We start from the raw sequence: 27,145 nt of genomic DNA, 5'->3' as shown, positions 1-27,145 counted from the left end.
CAACAAAATGGCAGACCAAGGGACTGAGATTTTAATCATATGAGGCTCAGCTCTAGGACTTGGAACTCAGGAATACTTCCAATTCAGTGTCTATTCTCCAAGCTGAGGCAGTCCTATGCCCCATTTTGACAGAAGTTAGCACAGTCATAGTTGCCCTGTTCCCTAAATTAAAACTGAGCAGGACTCTGTGGGGCTCTTGACGACAGATCTGTTGTGTGTTCTCCATTTCTTACCTGTAGGATATAGGAGGCTTCATTCAGCCTCCTTGACCTTCCCTGGTTCTAAAAGGCAGATTCAAACAGTTGCTAATCAGGGAAGAGAGGGGATATGGAAATAGAGGAGAAACAATCAAATGGTGGTACAGCCTCCAGACAGGGTCCTGGTTCCTATTCAAAGAAATATGCCTAACAATGTCTTTGAGCTCTACAGAACTGGAGCCCCACCCAGGTGGAGGGTGGTAACTTCAGACTGAGCAGATTCCTGGAGCACAGCCCCGTTGCTTCACCACCAACCAAAAAAAAAAAAGTCACAAACCCTGCACACCTCACCCCAAATGTTGCCTCCTGTTTCTGGGGACCAGTGATGACCATCCTGTTAGGTTTCCTGTTTGGCCCTTTTCTATTTTATCTCTGAGAGGAGCCAACAGTTTCAAACTAAATTGCTATTATTACAAGGCTGAATGCTGGTTTCAGGCAAAAAAATACCTTGACTTAGATCAGGTAGAGAGAGACTTTCGCTCTGCTAGGCAGGCCTATGCCCATGCACAGCAGGAAGAAGTTACAGAAGAAAGAGACCTCTGCCCCAATTCCCAAGAAGTATCTTGAGTATGAAGTCTCTCAGGGGGGAGTCGTTAGGGGAAGCACACTGATTGAAACCACCCACCATGACCAGGCACCATAGTAACCATTTGCCTGAGTTGTTTTATGACAGGAGATCCTGATAAGGAATATGGAACTAATAAGCCACCACCAACTGGAAGAGTTCGGGAAAGGGTGAAAGGAGACACTGCGTGTCCGTCCACTTCCCAGAATCCCTCTTGCTAGCATCCATCTTGGCTGAGTGATGCGTGCACCACCAGGAAAGACTCTGAATTAGAATGATTGGCCAAAGACCACCCGGAAACTAATCCCATCATCATAAAACCACCATACAACCCCAGACTTTGAGCCAGGTGGCAGAGCAGTTCTCCTGGGTTCCCTTACCCTCCTGCTCTCCACCCAGGTGCCCTTCCCAACATAATCTCTTGCTTTGTCAGCACATGTGTCTCCTTGGACAATTCTTTTCCGAGTGTTAGACAAGAGCCCAGTTTCGGGCCCTGTAAAGGGGTCCCCCTTCCTGCGACACCTCCACCTGCTAATTTAGTTTTCATGTAACAGTCCATCATTAAAGTTATCTGTACTCACTGTGTAAATCAATTAACTTTTACTATCTTTTACTCATCAAAAGTAAGCTTCTGAAGCAAATATTTAAGCCCAATATTTTACCTGTTCCAGCAAAGCTGTTTGCTTTTCCAGAGCTACAGAAATATTTTCATTAATTTGCTCTGAAGTTTTCACACGCTTAACATTTTCTTTGTTTTCTGAAAACATCCTCTTCTTTTGATTATGGCCTTGGGAAGATGAAAAGATCAGAGATGATAATATTTCTTCTAATGAAAGAAACAGGGGGATTTTCTAATTTAGGGACCCGTAAGCAAATTTAAAAACAAAAATGTGACCACAGGAGCATTTTTTAGAAAATGTAATTGTATAAAAAATTCCAACAAATTAAAAAAAAAAGATCTTAGTACTGGTCTAGAATTTACTTTCCTCCCATCTTACTTAATACCAATTTAATGCTTATTTAATAACAACTGAACAAATTATAGCATTAGATCTTCTATTTACAGTTACTTGAGTGGTCTTACATTATTTTTATAGTTATTCAGGCAGTCCAACATATTTTTAACAGGTGACCCTACTATTACTTTTAAGCAATTTAAAATTCACCTTGTTAAATGATTACTCTGTAGCCAAGAAAACAAATATATTTTTCCTGTGAAATAATTTTTTTTCTTGTATTTCATTAAGCTATAAAACACCCTACTTTTAATAAAATTTACTTCTATTTTAATGATTTTATAATCCTAAAACTTCACTGGTTAATTATTTGATGTATTCCTTACACTACATACACACAAACCTGTATGCATATGTATGCGTACTCAGCTTATACTTGGCATGTGATATATAGGTCAATTCTACGGAAAGAAATGGGTTCATCAAAACTATTTTAAAAACCCACTCTCTCAACTAGCCTTCTTATTAATAAAACTCCAAAAACAGAAAAGGTGTCAATGAAGCAAACAATTTCTATAAACCACCTTTTAATCCTATTGTACTTTCAAAGGAAAGTGATTGATTCCTCCTTTGCCAGAACTTACTTCCCTTTGGAGACAGAGGATACCATTCCCCATCACTGCCAAGAATGGTTCAGAAACAAGAAACTCTGAAATAATTATTGTCATCATTTACTGTTTTCCTGTCTATAAGGATTCTACTACATCTTTATCTGAGATAATGAAATTCCCCCAAGCAAAGTAACTATTTTTAATTTCTCCAAGAGATACATAAGTATTCACTTACTGTTATTACTATCAGTGTCAAGTGAGGACAGCCACTTTGCGTCTAAATTTTCACAACTTAAAATGCTGGAAAGACAGTTTCTATAGGATTCTTCACTTTTCAAAATGTCATCAGCACAGTTACTTGAAATGACTGAATTCACCAACTTAGGTATTTTATCAGCAGGCACAAAAGGGTCATCTGAACTGAAAATTAAAATGTCACTTTGCTTTTTATCATATAACTCAGCACTGGAATTTGCTTCTAAATAGGAAACTATCTTGTCAATTCTCTTATCATCCAAGGTATTTGTTTTTGTAGACTTTGGAATTTGAACTATACCACTCAATACACTGGATAAATGGCAAATGGATTTCAGATTACAATCTTCTTCATGTTCAAAAAAAGATCTTGTTACACTTGCCTGACATTCAAAATGATTTTCAGTAGTATTTTGTGAATCTTTTGCCTCGTGTATAAAGAGTTTCCTGGGAAATTCTACTGTTTTACTTGGCTTTTCATAAGGGTACACAACTTGTTCTTCTGTGTATTCCAATCTTGTTTCCGAATCAGTAATTTCTAGTGGTTTTAGTAAATTCTGAGAAAATTCTTTATTTTTTGGTTCACATACTGAATTTTTGATGGAGTTCAATGAGGAAGCATCATTTTCAGAATGTCTACATTTGCTACTTATGACAGCAGTACTTGAATTCTGATTACCACTTGATATATTATTCTCAATTGCTGCTGTTTTTAGTGCTTCAACATTCCTCGCCTTATTCAGGATCTCTACTTGCTTCCGGCAACTTACAGGCATTGTTTTCTTGGCTTTTAAAATCTTCCGTTTACTTCTATCTGGACTTGCCATCTTTCATATCCTGGAATGTAAAATACCACATTTGAATCCATTTCTCTAACAGACAAAAGCTAACATTTATTTACAATATTAAAATAATGTTGAGACTATGTGCCAGATTTAGATAACTATTTTTATTGAAAATTATATTCATTTTCATCTGTGTCACTGATAATTAAAACACTGTTCTATAACTCTAACTATATAAAGCCAAAATTTATATTGCCAGTAAGCCTTTATTTGGTATTAAGTCTGATCATTTATCAGGCCACTTTTTGTTATGATACCTCACTACTATAACCATTGAGTTCTAATTTAAATAATCTAAGCAGGCCATACTTCAAACATTTTTTCATAAAAACAGACAAACAATGTTTTGCATGGAATATTCCATTTTCTGTATCACGAGGCACCTTTATTGAAGCTTTCCTAATATTCCAATTTCCAAATTAATGGTATTGCAAAAGCTGATTCCCAACAGTTATCAGTATGAAATGAGCACTAAGATACACAACATGATGCTAGTTCAAATAAGAAAACAAAGTTAGTTTTCAATACATTCTTAATTCTGAATTATTTGTTAAATAAAAATCTACTACATAGCAGAGAAAAACAGTATTTATCTGTATTTCTGATTATTCACATTAAGTATTCATATTAAGTCCAATCTAAACCATAGATAGGTAAATGGTTTAGAAGAAAACTGCCAAATTACAAGGCAAATATAAGCAAAACAAACAACTATATAATACACCGTAGACCAGTTACCTAACAAACTAGAGCACACTTACTAAATTCAAAGACAGAGTCTAAGACCTTTCAAGGTACAAATAACCCAGTGGGGGTGGGGTAAGGTCCATGGGATTGCAAAGACTTGGGACACAACTTAGCAACTAAACAACAACAAACCCAGCCAAAGCTACCTGAATAATTTTTTGATTTATCCTTATCTATTTTTTTACTTGAAGCTTTCATTGACTATATATATTCTTTTCATTCAGTATATCATTTTATCAGGAACAATTCCAGGATTTTTGAGACCTGAAGGCTGAGTGACTCTTACTTAAAAGAAGGGGGGAAAAAAAACCATAAATTCAAATTTCAAAAACCTGTCATGCATACTTAAAAATCAGAAAATCCAGAAAAACAGCACACTTTCATTAAGGGCCTGATACAAGAGAGTTCTACTTTCCCTATTTGACTCTATATTTGATTGCCTCTTTATGAATACAGTTTTTGTAATATTCACCATAGAAAAAATGGAGAAACAAAGTCTTTTCTAGAGCAAGGCTGATCAATTTTTAATTCTTTTATTTTGGGGATTTTTTGTTTTTTGTTTTTTCTTTTCCAAACTTAGTATAGTACCTACAGAAAAGTGCACATATCATGTGTACACAGTTAAAAGAATTTTCACAAACTGAGTCCACCCCTTTAACTAGAATCTAGATCAAAAAGAGAATGATTCATAGATTCATCAATTACAACAAATACACCACACTCTGGTAGGGGATATTCATAATGGTGGAAGTTATATATGTATGGGGCAAGGGACCTAGGAGAAATCTGTTATTTCCCTCTTAATTTTGCTGTGAGTCTAACTATTCTTTAAAAAGGTTATAGAAATAAAAGAATAAAAAAAATAATAATTCCAGTCCCCTGGAAGCCCCCTCATACTTCTCCCTCTAGTCACTGGTTCCCCATCTCCCAGGGGTGATCAGTAGCCTGCAATCTAACAGCATAGATGAATTTAAGCCACTTTTTATGTTTTATACAAATGAGATTACATAACAAGCACTTTTTAGTGTCCGGCTTCAGAGAAGGCAATGGCACCCCACTCCAGTACTCTTGCCTGGAAAATCTCACGGAAGGAGGAGCCTGGTGGGTTGCAGTCCATGGGGTCGCAAAGAGTCGGACATGACTGAGCGACTTCACTTTCACTTTACACTTTCATGCACTGGAGAAGGAAATGGCAACCCACTCCTGTGTTCTTGCCTGGAGAATCCCAGGGATAGGGTCACACAGAGTCGGACATGACTGAAGCAACTTAGCAGCAGCAGCAGTGTCTGGCTTCTTTCACTCTTCCTTATGTTTGTAAGATTCATGCATGCTCTGTTTAATTGTAGATCATTCTTTCTCATTGCTGTACAGTAGTCTATCATTTGAATATGCCACAGTTTGTCCATCTGTTCTGGGCTGATTAATTTTAAACCAAAAATCAGGATGTATACAACAATCAACTTCATCTAAAAATGTAAGTTCTTATTGATAATTCTACAGCTTTGTGTCATTTAAAAACAACAACAACAAAAAACTCTGTTCTATTTGAAAGGTAGAGTTCTATCAAAAGGAAAAATATGTATAGCGAATTTCTCTACTTGAATGTGTTATTGAATATATTTCTAATAAAAGTTATCTTTTGTGGGGAAATCTATGAGAACTAAATTCCCTAGTTAAAATTTTAAACATCAAATAATTGGAAAAAATTTCCCCTATCTTCTGGCTTCATAAATTACAATCTTCAGCTTCTTCACTACTCAGATACTCCAGGTGCCAGGCACCACAGAACACATTCCCACCACAATAAAGCTGACAGTAGTAACTGAACACACTCAAAAGTGACTGTGAGCCACAAATGTATCCTATTAAAGACAAACTAAGTATATCCCCCATCACAAAATGCCTGAAGCAATTCTTTTGCTAGGTAAAGCAAGGGTAAGATGAAATTAAAATGAGACACAACAGTCTTATATGATTACAGTTAAAATATCTTACTTCTGTAAACCTTGCAAACACCAACTAAGGGAACACACTGCTGTGGTCCTTTTCAGGGTCTTTGGAAAAGTCCCAAACTAGCGAAAAGCTGTAAAAACCTTTGAGATAAATATGCTTCTACATTTGGTGCATAAAGACATATATGGATTCCCTGGTGGTCGAGAGGTAAAGAATCCACCTGACAATGCAGGAGACACAGGTTCAATATCTGGGCTGGGAAGCTACCCTGGAGAAGGGAATGGCAACCTACCCTAGTATTCCTGCCTGGAAAATCCATGGACACAGTAACCTGGTGGGCTAGAGTCCATAATGTCCCAAAGAGTCTGACATGATTGAGCATGCACACACACACACTAGGAACATTCCACATACTGTGGAGCAAACAAGCCTCTGTGCCACAACTAAGCCAGTGCTCTAGAGCCAGCAAGCCATATCCATTGAGCCTGCACCACAGCTACTGAAGCCCACATACCTAGAGCCCATGTTCCACAAGAAGTCACTGCAATGAGACTCCAATGCTTGCTGCAACTAGAGAAAGACTACACACAGCAGTGAAGCCCCAGTGTGGTAAAAAAGAAACAAATTTTAAAAATACATGTAATACATATTATAATGTATAATAATATTCTGAAGATACTGAGTATCTCTGATCCATCCACCATTTAACCAAATACGATTAGCAACTTGCATTTACCTATGTTTTCCATACTGTGCCCCTTCTCTCTTCCCCATCCTGAGGTAATCTGTAACCTGATTGTTGAGTTTATATATCTACTGACTTTTAGGAATTATAGTTTCACTACAAATGTCATGCAAAAACAATGAAATTTGATTATACTTACTTTTGGGCAAACTATAGTTTCCTAATACTTGTTTTTTCACTCATATTCCTCTACTTTATGCATGTGATTATATACAGCAATACTTCATACATTTTCATGACATTATAATAAAGCACTAGGTCAGTAAAACAAAATTTGTTCATTTACCTATGAAGGATATTTGAGTCATTTCCATTTTTATCTTTTTTGTTTTTCTTAATAACACTGCTCCTGTGAACATATTTGCTTCAAAGTGTATATCTGTAAGCATTTCTTGAGTGGGTTTGTTGGGTAGCAATAAGTTACACAAATTTTCAAGTTCTCAAGAGAGCCAACTTACTTTCCAAAGTAGTTGTACCAATTTACATCCCTGCAGGAGGTGTGTACAAGTAGCTGTTATTCACATTCTCTTGAGCCCCCGGTATTGGTAGACCTAATTTTTATCAATCCACTTGGACATAGATGTGCATCTCACTGCCTTAATTTGCATTTCACTAATTACTGGTATTTTTTCATATTTACTGGCTATACCTGTTTCCCTGTCTGCAAAATTCCTGGTTATGTCTTGCTCGTTTTTTTCTACTGCATTATCTTATTTTTAAAGAGAACTCAATAAATTATGAATATACTATATATACAAATAACACTTTGCTATGAGTTATGGGTATATTCTCTCATTCTGTGGTTTGTCTTTACTCCTAATTTTAATATAGAAAAGCTTTATCAACTACTTCCTTTTATGCTAAAACGTAATCTCTCTTCTTTGATAACTTCTTCCCTACCCCATGGTAATGTATAAAATACGGAGGCCTACTGGTGGTAGAGATGCTTTCTGATCTAATTTATTGGAGAACATGGAACTACATTATGGGCTGCACAATGATCACAATGATAAAAATATAAGAGGAATGCAGAACTCAGAATGAACATATAATTGGTATGATTTTTCACAGTGAATTACTCATAAAGTTTACAGAAAAAATACTTCGTAACAGTGTGCAACTTGTAGTTGATACAACTTTACTTAGGAAAACCTCTGCATCAAAATGCTTCAGCGTACGAATAAAACTTGTAGAAGGCTCAGAAAAGTACAGCTGACACTTGGACAACATGTGTTTGAAACAAGTGGTTTCACTTATACTCAGATTTTTTTCACTGAATATATACTACTGTACTACTGGATTCATCCACAGTTGGTTGAGTCTGAGGAGTGCCAACTATAAAGTTATATGGTGATTTCTGACTGTATGGAGGGTCAGTAGCTCTAACCCCAAAGTTGTCAAGGCTCATCTGTACTGGTAACTGCCCATAAGGTGAAGAAATGGCTTCCATGTTGTAGAGAGGTTGAGAGAATGAAATTTATTACTGGAAGCATAAAAAGCAATGCATGCATGCATGTGTGCTAAGTTGCTTCAGTTGTGTTCAACTCTGTGAGGCACTATGGACTTCAACCTGCCAGGTTCCTCTATCCATGGTACTCTTTAGGCAAGAATACTGAAGTGTGTTGCTATGCCCTTCTCCAGGGGATCTTCCTGACCCAGGAATTGAATCTGCGTCTCTGATGTCTCCTGCATTGGCAGACAGGTTCTTTACCACTAGTGCCACCTGGGAAGCCCATAACTCAGTCTAATTGGGGAATACTGACATCACCATGCTGACTTTTCAACCAGCTTGAATCCTTTGCTGCAAGTAAGCCTGGAGTGGGTTTCTGTGCCTTCCTCCAGGGGATCTTCCCAATCCAAGGATTGAACCCAAGTCTCTTAAGTCTCCTGCATGGGCAAGTGCATTCTTTACCACTAGTGCCACCTGGACAAAGGAGTCTGACAGGCTACAGTCCATAGGGTCGCAAAGAGTCAGACATGCCTGAAGCGACTTAGTACTCATATTTAGTGTACAACAGACTAAAACGAACAATGTACATACCTTAATTTTAAAATACCTTACTCCCCAAAAATGCCAAAACAATTCCAATAGGAATGTCAAAGGTCAATGATCACAGATCACCATAGCAAATAAAATAATGAAAAGGCTTGAAATATTCTAAGAATTACCAAAATTCGACAGACAGCATTGGACAAAGGATGTCAAATAAATAGTGCCCACAGAGTTGCTCAAAGTAAGCATGCCAGAACCCTTCAGTTTGTAGAAAACATAGTATCTGTGAAGCAACAATTAAGTGCAATAAAGCAAGGTATGCCTGTAATTGTTTGAAAACATTGTTAATTTTAAACTTTAAAAACCTAACCTAATTGCCCCTTTTATTCTATTTTATCTAATGATGTAATTCAGCTAAATATATTGTCCATCTCACCAAATTGTTTTAGATGTTCCTTACAAAATTTATTGAGAATATTTTAAACAAATGAATCTGTCTTTTAATAGGAGAATTTAATCCAATTTGCATTTATCATCACACATTAATACATTACACTTGGTTTTATGCCCTCAGATTTTTACAACTTGCTGCTGTTATGTTTTACATTTTCTTATTTACGCTATCTCCATGTCATTTTAGTGTGAAAATGTCCTATTTTTTAAGGTATACATTTGCTTTCCATAGGTTTACACATGCTTAATAAAGATATGAGCTGTGCTGTGCAGGGCAACCCAAGATGGACAGGTCATGATGGAGAGTTCTGACAAAATGCAGTCCACTGGAGAAGGGAATGGCAAACCACTTCAGTATTCTTGCCTTGAGAACACCATGAGCAGTATGAAATGGCAAAAAGATATGACATGGGAAGATAAGCCCCCCAGTCAATAGGTATCCAATATGCTTCTGGGAGACAGCAGAGAAATAGCTCCATGAAGAATGAAGAGAATGGGCCAAAGGAGAAATGCTCAGGTGTAGATATGTCTGGGTGGTGAAAAGTAAAGTTCGATGCTGTAAAGAACAATACTGAATAGGAACCTAGAATGTTGGGTCCATGAATCAAGCAGGAGATGGCAAGAGTGAACATTGACATCTTAGGAATGAGTTAACTAAAATGGACAGGAACAGGCAAACTCAATTCAGATGACTATTACATCTATACTGTGGGCAAGAATCCCTTAGAAAAAAATGGGAGTAGCCCTCATAGTCAACGAAAGACTCCAAAATGCAGTTCTTGGGTGCAATCTCAAAAACAACAGAATGATCTCAGTTTGTTTCCAAGGCAAACCATTCAATGTAACAGGAATCCAAGTCTATGCCCCAACCACTAATGCCAAAGAAACTGAAGTCGAACGGTTCTATGAATACCTACAAGACCTAGAACTAACACCAAAAACAGATGTCCTTTTTATAAAGGACTGGAATGCAAAAGCAGGAAGTCAAGAGATACCTGAAGTAACAGACAAGTTTGGCCTTGGAGCACAAAAGGAAGCAGGGCAAAGGCTAACAGAGTTTTGCCAAGAGAACACAATGATCAGAGCAAACCCCCTCTTCCAATAACACAAGACACGACTCTACACATGGACATCACCAGATGGTCAATACCGAAATCACATTGATTATATTTTTTGTAGCTGAAGATGGAGAAGCTCCTTACAGTCAGCAAAAAAACACACCTGGAGCTGCTTGTGGCTCAAATCATGAACTCCTTATTGCAAAATTCAGGCTTAAACTGAAGAAATAGGGAAAACCACTAAGATGATTCAGGTATGACATAAATCCCTTATGCTTATGCAGCAGAGACGACGAATAGATTAAGGGAATTAAATCTGCTAGAGTGCCTGAAGAACTCTGGATAGTGGTTCACAACACTGTACAGGAGACAGGAATCAAAAAAGGAAATGTTACGAAGGCAAAATGGTTGTCTGAGGAGACCTTACAAATAGCTGAGAAAACAAGAGAAGCAAAAGACAAAGGAGAAAGGGAAAGATATACTCAACTGAATGCAGAGTTCCAGAGAAGAGCAAGGAGAGATAAGAAAGCCTTCCTAAGTGATCAACATAAAGAAATAGAGGAAAACAATAGAATGGGAAAGAACAGAGATTTCTTCAAGAAAACTGGAGATATCAAGTGAACATTTCATTCAAAAATGGACACAATAATAAGACAGAAAGGGCAAGGAACTAACAGAAACAGAAGATATTAAGAAGTGGCAAGAATACACAGAACTATACAAAAAAGGTCTTAATGACCCATGAACGTGATAGGTTCATTCATCTGGAGCCAGGCATCCTGGAGTATGAAGTCAAGTGGGCCTTAGGAAGCATCACTACCAACAAAACTAACGGAAGTGATGAATTCCCGCTGAGCTATTTCAAATCCTAAAAGATGATGCTGTTACATCATCTTTGCACTCAATATGCCAGCAAATTGGGAAAACTTAGCAATGGTCACATGGCTGGAAAAGGTCAGTTTTCATTCCAATCCTAAAGAAAGGCAATGCCAGAGAATATTCAAACTACCATACAACTGTGCTAATTTCACACAATAGTAAGATAAAGCTCAAAATCCTGCAAGTTAGATAGACTTCAACAGTACATGAACCGAGAACTCCCAGATGTTCAAGCTGGATTTAGAAAAGGCAGAGGAACCAGAGATCAAATTGCTAACATCTGTTGGATCATAGAAAAAGAGAATTCCAGAAAAATAACCTAATTCTGCTTTAGTGACTACTCTAAAGCTTTTGACTATACGGATCACAGCCTGTGGAAAACTTTTTAAGAGATGGGAATATCAAACTACCTTACCTGCCTCTTGAGAAATCTGTATGCAAGTCAAAAAGCAATAGTTAGAACTAGATAAGGAACAAGAGATTAGCTCAAAATTGGCAAAAGAGTACACAATGCTGTATATTATCACTCTGCTTATTTAACTTATATGCAGAGTATATCACGCAAAATGCAGGGCTGGATGAATCACAAACTGAAATCAAGATTGCCAGGAGAAATATCAACAATCTCAGATATGCATATGATACCATCCTAATAGCAGAAAGTGAACAGGAACTAAAAAGGCTCTTGATGAAGATGAAAAGAGGAGAACGAAGAAGCTGGTTTAAAATTCAACATTCAAAAAACTAAGATCATGGCATCCAGTCCCATCAGTTCAGTTCAGTTCAGTTCAGTCACTCAGTCATGTCTGACTCTTTGCGACCCCATGAATCGCAGCATGCCAGGCCTCCCTGTCCATCACCAACTCCCGGAATCCACCCAAACCCATGTCCATTGAGTCTGTGATGCCATCCAGCCATCTCATCCTCTGTTGTCCCCTTCTCCTCCTGCCCTCAACCTTTCCCAGCATCAGGGTCTTTCCAAATGAGTCAGCTCTTCGCATGAGGTGGCCAAAGTACTGGAGTTTCAGCTTCAACATCAGTCCTTCCAATGAACACCTAGGACTGATCTCCTTTAGGATGGACTGGTTGGATCTCCTTGCAGTCCAAGGGACTCTCAAGAGTCTTCTCCAACACCACAGTTCAAAAGCATCAATTCTTCTGCACTCAGCTTTCTTTATAGTCCAACATGACCATACATATGGTCGTATGTATGGATGACCAGTCACATCCATACATGACCACTGGAAAAACCATAGCCTTGACTAGATGGACCTTTGTTGGCAAAGTAATGTCTCTGCTTTTTAATATGCTGTCTAGGTTGGTCATAACTTTCCTTCCAAGGAGTAAGAGTCTTTTAATTTCATGGCTGCAATCACCATCTGCAGTGGTTTTGGAGCCCAGAAAAATAAAGTCAGCCAACTGTTTCCCCATCTATTTGCCATGAAGTGATGGGACCAGATGCCATGATCTTAGTTTTCTGAACGCTGAGCTTTAAGCCAACTTTTTCACTCTCCTCTTTCACTTTCATCAAGAGGCTCTTTAGTTCTTCTTCACTTTCTGCCATAAGGGTGGTGTCATCTGCATATCTGAGGTTATTGCTATTTGTCCCAGCAATCCTGATTCCAGCTTGTGCTTCCATCACTTCATGGCAAATAGATGGAGGAAAAAGTGACAGATTTTTCCTGGGCTCCAAAATCACTGCTGACAGTGACTGCAGTCACAAAACTAGAAGATGCTTACTCCTTGGAAGAAACGCTATGACAAACCTAGACAGCGTACTAAAAAGTAGAGACATCACTTTGCTGACAAAGATCTATATGGTCAAAGCTATGGTTTCTGCAGTAGTCATGTACGGATGCGAGAGTTGGACCATGACGATAAAGAAGGATAAGCACCAAAGAAAAAGATGCTTTCCTGGTATAAATCTCACATGGTCATGACATTGCTGGATTCAACTTGCTAGCATTTTGTTGACAATCTTTGCACAAATTCATAAAGAGATAGTGCTCTGTAGTTTTCTTGTAATTTCTTTGATTTGTTAGCAGGATAATACTGGCCTTCCTCTTTAATTCATTGGAAAAATTTGTAGAAAATTGCTATCTTTAAACGTTCGTTAGAATTCAACAGTAAAACCATCTGATAATGGGTTTTTCCTTTATGTTTTAATTCAATCTCTTTTCAGATTTTCTATTTCTTCTTGCGTCAGTTTTGTTCATTTGAGTCTTGCTAAGAATTTGTCCAATTCATCAATTGATTGATTGGTATATAAGTGAATCATTCTATAGTAGTCTCTTACAATCTTTTTAACTTCTGCAAGATCAGTAGTAACGCACCCTTTCATTCCATATTTTAGTAATTTGAGTCTTTTTCACGGTCACTCTAGGTAAAGGTTTGTCAATTTTGTTATCTTTTTGAAAACAACTTTTGGATTTCCTTAATTTTACTTTTTTCTTCCTTGATTTTATTAATAATTTCCACTTTAATTCTTACTTTCTTCATTCTATTTAGGTTCAGTTTCTTATTTTTTTTATTAAAGTTAAAAGTTAATTGATTTGAAGTCTTTAAAAAAAAAAAAAACACAGGCATTTATCACTACAAATTTCCTAAGGGAAACTATTTGCACCTGAAATGTTTTGCTGTCTTCATTTTCTTTAATGTCAAAGTATTTTCTAACTTCTCTCATGATTTCTTCTTTGACCATCAGTTATTAATATTTAGGAAAGTGTTGTTTAATTTCCTCATGGCTGCGAATTTCTCAAATTTCTTGTGCTTCTTCAATTCTAATTTCATTCCACTGTGGTCAGAGAACATACTTTGTTGTGGTTTCAGTCCTTTAAAACGTGATGAAGTTGTTTTATAGCCTAACATAATATCTATACTGGAAATTTTTCTATGTATGTTTGAGAAGACTATATTCTGCTTTCATTTGGCTCAATGTTCAAAAGATGCTTCTTCAGTCTAGTTGGTTCATAGTTACTCAAGTCTTTTCTAACTGATCTATTACTTAGAAAGTGTTTTAGTCTCTAACCATTATTGTTGAATTTTCTATTTCTCCCTTCTTGTCAGTATTCATTCCATCTATTTCAGTGCTGTTCTTAGTTGCATATTTTTCTCATTAACTACCTACAAGACTGCACCTTTTATTATAAAATGTCCCTTTTTACCTCTAATCTTTAAAGACTATCTTGTCTTAAATTAGCATACCTACTCTAGTTTCCTTACAATTGCTATTCACAGCTTTAAAAAATCCTTTTACTGTCAACATAATTGTATCTTTCAAACTAACTGTGTCTCCTACAGATAGCATATACTTGGATGCTATGTTTCATTCAGTCTGACAATCTGGTATTTGAATTGTCCAATCCATTCACATTTGATATTGATATAGTTGATTAATGGCTGTCATTTTATTTTTTGTTTTACATGTTTCATGTCTGTTGTTCCTCTATTCCTTTACTGCCATAGGTATTCATTATTTAATGCTTTCTATGTGGCATCATTTTAAATTTCATTTTTTTCTGCCTCAATAGAGAAACATAATTGCTATCTCTAATTCATTAAACTCACTTATTAAACCTAATAAATTCTTTTGAACTTCCTATTTCTGTACTAATTCTCATTTTCTTACTGCATTAGTTAGAACCTACAGTATGCTATGAATAGGTATGCTGTTAATGGGCATCCGTCTCTCATCATCAATCCTGAAGAGGGTATGTGGTTTCACTAACCATTAAATATAAAATATCCTTCTATTCCCAGAAAGTTTTATCATCAATATGTTTTTTACTTTATCCTTTTCATATGTTTAGATGATCATATAACCTCATTTCCCCAATTAATTTGTATTTTGGTTGAGCTCCCAAAATATTAAACCTAGATTATTCCTGAAATAAACCTCAGTCAGTCATAATATGTCCTTTAAAAAAAAAATTTTGCTTCATGTTCCTGTATTCAACTCGGTAACATTTTGTTTACGAATTTGTATCAATAGTAAGATGAGTCATAGCTTTTATCAGGTTTTGAAATCAAAGTTATTCAGGATTCATATAAAAACTGTTGTCTTTTTTTAAAAAAATTCTGATGAGTTTGTCTTTCCAAGTAGTATTACTCCTTCCTTAAATTCTAGAAATAATTCATCATAATGCCATCTGGGCTTGGAGTTAAGTTTGTGATAAAGGTTTCAATTATGACTGAATTTTTTTAAAATACAGGATCATCCACATTTTGTCTTTCTCTAATTTTTTTTTCCATACTTCAAAGCTTAACAGAATCCCTGGTTTATAAGGTTCTTCATAATATTCTCTAATTACACTTATAATGTAATCAAGATCTGCAGCGATGTCTCTTTTAATTCTTGATATAAGGGATGTGTTTTTTTTTCCTTTTCTTGGTCACTAGACTTTTATCCATTTAATCAGTACTCTCATAGCACTGACTTCCAGTTTTCTATTACATGTAGTGTTCCAAACATTTCATCATTTCCTGTTAGTTTTATGATTCAAGTTTTTCTTTTTGCTGGGCTAAGTCTTTTGTTGGTGCATGGTAGGCTTTCTCTAGTTGTGATGGGTTCTCTTGCTGTGGAGCACAGGCTGTAGGGCTCAAGGGTTCCAGAATTTGTGGCAAGTATGCTCAGTAGTTGTAGCTCATGGGATCCAGAGGGCTGTCTCAGTAGTTCTAGTGCATGGGCCTAGCTGCCTCATGGCATGTGGATCTTCTGGACCAGGGACTGAACCTGTGTACCCTGCACTGGCAGGATTCCAAACTAATGGACCACGAGGGATATCCAATGATTCAGTTTTCTTCAGGCCTGATTTTCTTCCAGATTGAGATGAAAATTCAGATCTTGAACTTTCAGTCACGTTCCCTTTTTTTTTCTTTTGCATTTAAAGCTACAAAATATCCTAAGCTCTACCTTAGTTAAGTCTCATAAATTCTGATGAACCCTCTTGATTCTCATTTGAAATACTTTCTAATTTCCACTGTAATTCCTTCTGTGGGGATAAATATTGATCTATCCATTATTTAGAAATACATTAATTTCCAGGCAATTGCAGATTTCCAAGTTGCATTTTTGTTAAGGTTAGCTTAATTCAAGTCCACTGTAATTAGAGAATCTTCTGAATAATTTCAATCCTGTAATATTTGTTGAGGATATTTTCATGGCTAATTTTTCCAAAAGGTCCACCTGTATTTGAGTAGAACATGTATTCCAACATTGCTGGGTGCAGTGTTACTCTATGTTGATGTCAACCAGTTCAAATTTCTTCGCTGTGTTGTCCATATTCTTCCAGTTATTAACAGTGTTTTCAGAGTGGTATACTACTGTTGTCAATTTGTCTATTTTTTTCAATTAAATCATTCTCTCCCCCTCCTTATAAATCCCCCTCCTTATAAACTTTAAAACTATGGGTATATAATGATTGCATTTATTTTCTGTACTTCTGGTGGTAGACTGATTTTCTTCATTACAAAATATCTCTCACTTGGGTTGCTTCTTGTTGAAATACTACCTTAATGTTATCAATACTAAATAAAGTACCATTGTTATATTTTACATTTAAATTATCAAAATGAATCTAAGATAGGTTGTGTAACTTTTTAAAAAAAAGTTTAAAAACACACACATACACACAATTCAGGAGCCAGCCAAGGATCTTAAGACTCAAAGAAATCTCCTATCACAGGTAAAAAATCAGACACTATGATGTGCCAAGGTTACTGTTAAGGGATATACAGTGATCAAGAAAATGACAAAACATGACCAAGTTGTGTCAGGTTTTACAATGAGCATGAATATTATTACTACTCTAAGTGTGGTCCACAGACCAGCAGCATTAACATCTTCTAAGTGCTAGGAGAATTCTGCTTTTACTTAAAAATTTTCTTTTTCTATGTGATAGCATAAAATTAAGCAGTATAAAATGTTCACAATGAAATAGCTGGTTGTCAACACTCACTGCCTAAGGCAATCACTTTTAACTAACATAACTTTTAATTAATCTCAGTATTTTAAAATATGCTCACTCATATTTCCTGAGTTACAAATTTTAGCCACTATCATGGTCCATACTTACAAATGAGAATTTAGCGCTTTTCTATATCTATACACCTTTTTATCACATATAATTAAATCAATACTTGAGTTGTTACAAGCAAATAACCAGAGAATCAAAATTGCATTATCTTTTTTGTATTTCCTTTTTCGTAAAGCTATCAAATTTTATCGCCAAATTTCCTACAAATTTAGCCTTCACTTTTTTCATCAAAACTGCCATACACCAACATCCTCCCTTATTCTCCACTCGTTTTAAGGTCACGTTTAAAGATCATTTCCTCAGCAAACATCTTTCCCTAAGAGAACTACTTCCTCATCTGAATTTCCCATTAGAAATATATATTTTAGTCATGATCTCTGTGGGCTGAGATGTGTCTTATTTTTAAATTCTCAGCGAGATGCTTTTCATGTAGAAGCTTTATTTAATGCTGCTACTTTTTCCTTAATAGAGGACCAGAACAGACCTCAGTAACTTTTGCAGTAACTATACCATAAGCAGCACTATACATCGTAGAATCTCAAACATATACTAATGGTACCACATTTAATAGATACATATAATACCTCTAGTTATCTATATACAAACACCCCTTATACCCCTAGAAATTTAATAAGAAGTTCAAAAATTAACGTTATATTAAATTATCTACCCAAATGAGACAGTCCACTTTCCTCTAGATATGGCCTGACTACAAGCTTTCTGTCCTACTTAGATTGGTAAAGGTAAAAAGGGATACAAAGTTACCTGAATCTATAGTAATGCATTTGAAAGGTGTGGGTTGAGGTTTAATTAAGCCTCAGAGAATAGAATAAGTATTTAAATGATGTAAGAATATGAAACAGAATAAGATAGAATATGGCTATTTGTATTTTATATGTAATAATCTCATTCAACTTAATGAGAATACTCTTGTGCATTTAAAATCAAAGTTTATTTTTATTTTTAACAACTGTTATTTAAAATTTGATTACATCAAATTAAATACATCTGTACACATCCATTATAACAGAACTACATGATATGCACAGGCAACAATGCAGGGATCATGCGATAGTTTCAGACCAGAATTCAAGATACCATGTAGAAAGTACATACAGCAGAACTGAAGGTTGAGATGAAGTACAAGAGTCAATAAGGAAAGCAGAGCAGAAAATTCAAGATGTACCTAGATACACCAGTTCTTAAAGGATGCAAATCATTTCCAATAACACTGTTCATGCATTTCTGTTGAGGCAGAAGTCAATCTTAGGATGTAGTCTGTAAAAATCTGTAGATAAGACTGAGAGTTAAGTAGATTAATTTGATTATGGTCAGACTCAACATTTCCAAAAATGTATTGAAAGATGAATAAACTAAGACATACTTCACAAGAGCTGAATTCAGTGTAATTAGTCCTTCAGCCAGACGCTTCATTTTTGTCTTTTCAATAGCTTTCCTGTGATATAAATTATCTTGAATGTTCTTCCCTATTTGGCAAATACTTATGTCGCAGATCATTTTACTGGCTATAAGTGAATACATGGCAAAATCATCATGAAAAGAGTATTAAATCCCAATTTAGTATAACAGCCCGCTTAACTAGATTTCACATAATTCTTCTACTTTTTAACATTTTGTTTCTAATGAATTATTCTGTACGATTATCTTTTCCTAGGTCTTGACCATAAGTAAGTCTTTAGAGCAGTGAATACCAGCTCTTCACAAAAGAAGCAACACGTGCTGGCTTACAATGTTGGAAATTTCATCTTCAACACAGAAGTCAGTTTTACAGGGACAGTGAGATTTTAGAGAGAAAAAGTAAAATAACTGCTTCCTCTGTACAGAACACATTCTTGAACTTTGCCGAAAAGGAGAAAGTAGGTGGGGGAGGGGCATTTGGAGAGAGTAAGTGGCGGGGGGCGGGGGGGGGGCGAGGGCCAAGAAGCAGGATACGGTCTTTTGTGTTTTGTTTTGTTTTTTTAACTTACTCAAAAATAAACTGTGTTAAAGAACCACGCCTGCTGGTACACGGCTTTCATCCTTCAATCACAGCATCCCTACACGGATGAGCTCCACAGGTGTACGTCACACGTTTGTGCTCCAGGTGCTTTAATTTAAAAAGGCATTTGGGCATCAAATGTTCTAGTGCCTTCGAACAACACACATCAGTGAAAGCCTCCCCGCCGCCAGGACAAGAACACAACTTCTGGCCCCTGGTTTCTTCAGATAAATTATAACTAAAACGGCTCCTGGAAATGTGGCAACGGAATCCCAAAGGTGGGGCGAGGGACTACATTTTCTCCGTCAGTTTCTAAAAGTAGTCCCGTCGGGCCCCAAGCTCGTACTTACTCGCCGAGTACCAAACCCTGAGGGGACGTGCCTCCGCGACCCCGACTTGCACACCCGCCGCCCGCTATTCCCGCTTCGCTCGCCGCCCGCTCCGACAGCGGGAGGAGACACGTCCTTTCGCCCTTCGCCGGCGTCTTCCCAGCCAGGTCGGCGCCCCAGCGACTCCACACGCCTTGGAGTCAACCCCGCCAAAACCTCCCGGGTCGCGCAGCGCTCCGAGGCTTCCGGGGACCGGCCCTCAGGAAGGCACGCGGCACCAGAGAAACTGCCGTCCCGGCCAACCGCCGCTCGCGCGGGGCTTTCGCCCGGTTCCAACGTACCTAAAGCGGCGCCTCGCTGGCCGCTTTTCTGCCGTCGCACTGCAAGCTCTACCTCCGGGGACAGCAACCGCCGGGGACTGCAACCGCCGGGCACAATGACGATGTCCAGTGAACTGACTGAGGTAAGTCTCTCTGCGCCCACCTCCGACGGACTTCCGGCCAATGGCAGAGCGCACTTGCGGCAGCCAACCAATCAGAGGCGACCTGGTGGAGGGGGGGGGGGGGGGGGGGGGCAGGGAAGTGGAAGTCGGCTGAGGGGTGCGGAGAGTTCGCCTCCAGACGCGCGACTTTCTGTCAGTGTGTTGCATCATCCGCAAGTCACGCGACCAGGCTCCTGGTCCAGGCCTTGCATTTGAGTGACTGAAAGTTTTCCGAAAATCACTATTTACAAAAACAGGTGGCCCGTCTGCAGGCATTTAAAGTTTTAAAATACTTCAAAAACATTCCGTAGATCTCGATTTAGGGTTTTTTTGACAACTTAAATTTTGAGACACAGGCCACTGTTAGTATTTTTTTGCGTTTCCTAAACGGAATTGCCACGCTAGGCCGCGTCAAACGTCAGAAGACCTACTTTGCTGCCGGATAACCGCTTTTTTAGTGATTAAAGTGAATTCTCTAAGCACCCTCGATCTAGTTTAAGGGCTCCTCATCACAGAGCTGCCTACTTTGTACTAGTAACTACTGGCTACGAGAAAAAAGAGCCAAAATTGGACGATCTAGAAATAGATTATTCATAGAAATAAGTACTGTAATCCAATTGGTTCCCAAAAATGGGGTCCAGGGATCCCTGGAGGTATATAAAGTCAAGCTATTTTCTTAACAATTGGAAGATGTTACTGGCCTTTTTTATTCTCATAATCTCAAGAAGTTAAGTAGAATTTTCCAGAAGCTTCTAAGAAATTAGCAAGTCTTTTGCTACAAGTTGAATGCAGAAACAGATAGGAGAATCCAGTTGTTTTATGTCAAACACTAGGGAAACTGGGAAAAATGTAAAATATTGCTATTCTTTGCACAGTTTTTTTATTCATAAAATAATTTTTCTTCCATTTTATTGAGATATAATTGACATGCAGCCTTGTATAAATTTAAGGTGTACAGCACTATGATTTGACTTACCTTGAGAAATGATTACCACAATAAATTTAATGGATATCATATATAAATACAAAATTAAAGAAATAGAAAAAGTTATCTGTGTGTGTGATGAGAACTCTTAGAATTTGCTCTTTAAAAACTTCATATATTTTAGTTCAGTTCTGTCACTCAATCCTGTCCAACTCTTCCCTGTCCATCACCAGCTCCTGGAGTCTATTCAAAACTCACGTCCATCACGTCAGTGGTGCCATCCAACCCATCTCATCCTCTGTTATCCCCTTCTCCTCCTGCCTTCAATCTTTCCCAGCATCAGGGTCTTTTCCAATGGGTTGGTTCTTTGCATCAGGTGGCCAAAGTACTGGAGTTTCAGCTTCAGCATCAGTCCTTCCAATGAATATTCAGGACTGATTTCCTTTAGGATTGACTGGACTGGTTGGATCTTCTTGCCGTCGAAGGGACTCTCAATAGCCTTCTCCACACCACCGTTCAAAAGCATCAATTCTTCCATGCTCATCTTTCTTTAGAGTCCAACTCTCACATCCATACATGACTACAGGAAAAACCATAGCTTTGACTAGATGGACCTTTGTTGGTAAAGTAATGTCCTTGCTTTTTAATACGCTGTCTAGGTTGGTCATAACTTTTCTTCCAAGGAGCAAGTAAGTGTCTTTTACTTTCATGGCTGCAGTCACCATCTGCAGTGATTTTGAAGGCCCCCCAAAGTAAAATATCTCACTGTTTCCATTGTTTCCCCATCTATTTGCCATGAAGTGATGGAAACAGATGCCATGATGTGATGGGACTGGATGCCATGATCTTAGCTTTCTGAATGTTGAGTTTTAAGCCAACTTTTTCACTCTTCTCTTTCATTTTCATCAAGAGGCTCTTTAGTTCTTCTTTGCTTTCTGCCATAAGGGTGGTGTCATCTGCCTATCTGAGGTTATTGATGTTTCTCCCAGCAGTCTTGATTCCAGCTTGTGCTTCATCCAGTCCGGCATTTTGCCTGATGTGCTCTGTATGTAAGTTAAATAAGCAGGGTGACAATATAAAGCCTTGATGTACTCCTTTCCAGATTTGGAACATATAGCAGTGTTGATTGTACTTAGCATGTTGTATGTTACATCCCTGTTCTTATTTATCTTATAACTGGAAGATTGTACCTTTTGACTTGGTTCATCTTATTCCTGCTGCCTCCCTACCCCTTTTCTTGCAGCCCCCACCCCACCCACAAATTTGATCTTTTGAGAAAATAGCAATTTTGAATATAGTTAAAGAGTATATATAGAGTTGCTGAGAGAGAAGGGTGGTGTGGAAGAAGGGTGAGACAAGTGAATTGGAACCGAATAAGGAATTTAGAATGAATTCAGTCACATTACTGAAATCAGGGATGATTGTGGTAACATTATTACATCCTTATAGATGTCAACTGAAAAAATGTACAACCTGAGAGTTGAGAAGTATGTTTTATTTGGGGCTTTACTGAGGATGTAAGCCTGGATACAGCCTCTCAGATAGCTCTGAGGGACTTTTCCAAAGAGGTAATGGAATAGCCAAGATACATAGGAGTTTTTTTTACAAAAAAACAAGTAATAATTTAGGCGTTGTGGGCCACCAGGTCTCTGTTATAATTACTCAGGTCAGCTCCTGTAGTGTGAAAGCAACCATAGGCAATATTTAATTGTCTGTGTCTCAATAAAACTTTATTTACAAAAAACAGATAGTGGCTCTGATTTGGTCAGCAATCCATAGTTTGCAGAGCCCCAACAGTCAACAACATGACAATGATTCACACTTATGTTTCTTTTAGACATTTTAAAATTATAGCTTTTATATATAGATCTAGATCAATATTGAGTTAATTTTTGTTGATAGTATAAGGTAGGATCAAGGTTCACTTCTTTGTTCATACTATTTTTCTCATTTCAATAACATTTTTTAAAAGACTGTTCTTTTCCCTCTTTAAATTGCTTGACATATTTACCAAAAAGCAATTTAACCATGTACAAGTCTATTTCTGGACTCATTGTTTGTTTCTATTGATTTATATAATTATCCTCATGCCAATATCCCATAGTTTTGTTGTTGTTGTTGTTGGAGACCCGTTTAATGTGGACAGTCAAGGCCTGGGTAGAGTGGGGAGCATCCAGGAGTTGGGCAGGCAGGCATGCTGGGTGAGCCGCTGGCCCACACCTGGCTCCAGGAGGGGATGCTGGGAGGTGGGGGCTGGCCCAGGCACACCAAGGGAAGTACCAGAAAGGTGGCCTAGGCATGCGGAACCCCCAGGAGATCTGTCGGCCAGCCCCTGAGAAGGTATCTAAGCCAGGTGGTGAGTGTTCAGGCCAGAGCCTGGACCAGCAAGGCAGGGTTGGGGCCTGGCTGGGGGCCCCCAGGGCCTAGGGGTTGGCATCACTCGGGGTCTCCCCAAGCTGCTGCTGGAACTCAAGGCGAGTCTGCCGGTTGGATTCAAGCAGTTCCTGGAGGCGGGCACGGAGGTGGTCATTCTTCTCCTCCAGGTGGTCCAGACAGGAGTTGATCTGGTCCAACATGGAATTGATGGCAGCGTATTCTGCTTCCCCGAAGCCGTCTTCCTCGCCTTCCGCGCCCGCCTCCACCGGCGTGCCTAGGTCCCCGTTGGGGCCCGACATTGCGGGCTCGGGCGCCGCAAGGGCCACGGGATGATGGAACGCGGCGACGGTCTCGCCGAATGCCGGCGCGGGGCGGAAGGTGGAGGCGGTGAATGGAACTCCGAGCCGGAAGGGTGGAACACCGCGGTGGAAAGCGCCGGGGCGGCCGGGACCGCCCCTAAGGCCCCATAGTTTTGATTACTGTGGCTTTATAGTAGGCCTCTAATTTAGAGAGTATAAATCCTCCAACTTTGTTCTTCATTTTCAGAATTGTTCTGCCTATTTCAAGTCCTTCTCATTTCCATATAAATTATAGAATCCACTTGTCACTTTACATAAGAAAACCACAGTGATATTGATTTTGATTGTATTGTATATGTAGACAAGTATAGAGAATTGACATCTTAACAATATCGAGTCTTCCAATCCATGAGCAATTAACATGTATATGTATAATTTTTATTAAAAATATTAGTGGTAATCTTCTGAGGGCTGAGATTATAGCATATTTTTGTTCTTTTTACTTCTCTGTCTCAAAATATTATTTTAAAAATATTAGTTAGACCAAAAAAAAGATACTAATTTTGGTTATGCAACAACTCAATTTAATTTGAATGATTCAGAGACAAGTAACTATATTAGAAAAAGAGAGGATAATTGTTTCTGTCTTTCTAACTAAAATAGAAGATTCATTACCAAAAGAAACAAATTATTTGATGATGTGTCCTGTGTCCTTAGCAACTAAATTTTTAAAAAGCAACTGAAGAAAAAAAAGAATGGGAAACTGCATATTCATCACACCATGAGAGCACCTTCATCCAAATAACTTTTTTATACACTGTGCATTCATAATCTATTTTCTCTTTTGAAAGCAAAAGAAATATGCATTTCTAACTTTCCCCATTGAAAAATCCAAGAAATAATGACCAATCTAATGGCAGTGAACTCCCCCAAGTTTCAGGCTTTGTGTTACTTTCCACTCCAAGAAGCTTGAGCTTCTAAGAAAAATAGTTGATTCCAGTTCTGAGCAGGAAAGTACAACTTAGCCTGGAGCATCAAGAAGAGGGGAATTAAATTTTACCTTTTAAATGGAGGAGTATTCTAGAAATTGTGGGCTGATTTTAAAACCATCACCACAAAAAATAAAAATAAACATCACCACAAACCCATTAAATGATTTTGATTTTTTTTAAATGTACCCAATGACTATCTGTATGCATCATTATAAAACACAAACCATATACAAGCATATTCTACACAGTAAAATTTGAAATCCCCTGTTCACATCTAAGGGCTTCCATGATGGCTCAGTGGTAAAGAATCTATCTGCAATGCAGGAGCCACAGTAGACCCAGGTTGGATCCCTGGGTCAGGAAGATCCCCTGGAGGAGGGCATAGCAGCCCACTCCAGTATTCTTGCCTGGTGAATCCCACAGAGAGGAGCCCGGTGGGCTATAGTCTCTAGGGTTGCGAAGAGTTGGACACAGCTGAAGCGACTTAGCATGCACACACACGTTCGCAACTAAACTTACAATCCCACTCTAAGCTTCCTACCATGACTTTACAGCTTTTTTCCTACTTACACACATATATACACACATCTGTTCACAGGGCATGTACAAATTTAGAGCTTTTATTAATAAGTACATGAATGGGCTCATCCTACCATTCTGTTTATCAATCAAGACATAATACCTTGGGACTTCCCTGGTCCAGTGGCTAGGACTCTATATTCCCAATGCAGGGGGGCCTGGGTTCAATCCCTGGTAGGGAATTAGATCCCACATGCTGCACGTAAAATAATCTGTATTCCACAACTGAAGATCCCATGTATGGCAACTGAGACCTGGCGCAGCCAAATAAATAATTGCTGGGGTTTTTTTTTAAGACATAATATCATGACATTCTTTCCATGTCTGCATTAACCTAGCTCATTCTTCTTAAAAACTAGGGCACCATATTCTGTTGTACAGATGTACAGTAACTTATTTAGCTAATTCCTAACTTTTAGACCTAGCACAATGCTCCCTCCTACTTTTTTTATACACATTATGCAATGAATACCTTTCTGTCTTGTTCCCTTGTTCTGTAAATTAAGGAACCATAAGTGGGAAAAAATGCTTTAATAAATGGTAACTGTGTATTAAAATTTGACAATAATTACAAAATGTTGGATTCACAGGAAAGTTGGTCTAAAAGGGAAGTTGTTCCAGGAAGAAAGGACTGGACTTTTATCAGTTGGGATGTTTTGCAAGTAACAGAAAACCCAAAGTAGCCCAAACATTAAGAAAAAAGAAACAATTGAAAAATAACGTTTCCTTCCATCTCTCTAGTACACTGACTAAGATCCTGTGGATTCAGGATAACTTGAAATTTTGAGGTGGAAGCACAAGGTCATTTAATGATAACAACTTCGGAGAACTGTGTTAGCTCTGTTGCAGTTTAGAAAGAGGAGGGGGAATTTTGCCCCAATTTCTGGCAAACAGAAGATAAGAAGCCCAGCAAGACCTAGGGCTTTAGCTCCTCCCACCCCTCCCCCAGCCCTGCCACCTCCCACACCCATCCCCACCCATCCCTTGCATCTACCCCAAGGTCCCAAGGCAGCAGGGATTCTTCCATCCCTATGCCCTGATGGCCGCAGGCATCTGTGGGCCTGGCTTCAAGGCGCAGAGGCTGCCCTGTCTGGGTTGGGCCGAGGTGAACCCCCACCAAGCTGCAGAGGACATGGGGTCTTGGGGTGATATGCTTGGTGGAGCAAGAACAAAGGTGACCACTGGAAGGGCACCAGGGCAGAGAAGGCTGGTCTAGGCTGGCGTAAGCTTGGCCATCTCAATATCAAGCCAAGTTATCACACCAATCCAGCACCTAAGGTGACTGACTGGTCCCAAACAATGTGAATGAAGCTTTTCAGGGCCCGGAGTGAACTGTGGCAATTATAGTTGGGGCACTGGTGGCCCTTGGGTCTTGATACTGGAAGCCAGAGATAATAGAATAGCATACTGTGTTAGGCTGAACTTCCCAGGTGGCTCAGCTGTAAAGAATCCACCTGCCATGCAGGAGATACGAGTTCAATCCCTCGGTCGGGAAGATCCCCTGGAGAAGGAAATGGCAACCCACTCCAGTATTCTTGCCTGGGAAATCCCATGGACAGAGGAGCCTGGAGGGCTACAGTCCATGACATTGCAAAGAGCTGAACATGACTGAGTGACTAACACACACACATACACACTCACACACACACTGCATTGGGCCAATAGGAGGTGCCCACCATCCTTGAGGGAGATTTGCTGCCATTTATGAAAGACCTGTACATAGATTATAGAAACGCTGCTCTTCACTTCTCTCCCAACCTTTCAAAGGAAGACTTCTGCTACATCTAGGCCTTCCAGCTGTAAAGCGGTTGCC

General features: G+C 38.5%; 1 protein-coding gene and 1 pseudogene across 8 annotated transcripts in view; both read right to left on the bottom strand.

Annotated features, from left to right (window-relative positions):
- ATF7IP2 (activating transcription factor 7 interacting protein 2) overlaps nt 1-20,162 on the bottom strand; it is a 68,169-nt gene extending 48,007 nt beyond the window's left edge. The window contains exons 1-6 of one of the 8 annotated variants that reach the window (XM_020903151.2): nt 20,022-20,162; nt 19,341-19,459; nt 18,737-18,878; nt 18,539-18,652; nt 2,625-3,481; nt 1,485-1,609 (exon numbers count right to left, since the gene is read on the bottom strand). In XM_020903151.2, the coding sequence (XP_020758810.1) occupies nt 1,485-1,609; nt 2,625-3,471 (972 nt within the window). In that variant the 5' untranslated portion in view covers nt 3,472-3,481; nt 18,539-18,652; nt 18,737-18,878; nt 19,341-19,459; nt 20,022-20,162. The other 7 variants (XM_020903150.2, XM_020903149.2, XM_020903153.2 and 4 more) reach the window with 7 other exon arrangements.
- Nucleotides 20,163-23,190: 3,028 nt separating this feature from the next.
- Nucleotides 23,191-23,884, bottom strand: LOC110143503 (bublin coiled-coil protein pseudogene; annotated as a pseudogene).
- Between the last annotated feature and the right edge of the window lie 3,261 nt (nt 23,885-27,145).

Source organism: Odocoileus virginianus, chromosome 33 (assembly GCF_023699985.2).
Source record: "Odocoileus virginianus isolate 20LAN1187 ecotype Illinois chromosome 33, Ovbor_1.2, whole genome shotgun sequence".
Taxonomy (NCBI): Eukaryota; Metazoa; Chordata; class Mammalia; order Artiodactyla; family Cervidae; genus Odocoileus; species Odocoileus virginianus.
Note: the sequence above shows the minus strand (reverse complement) of the source record. Positions and strands in the feature narration are given on the sequence as shown.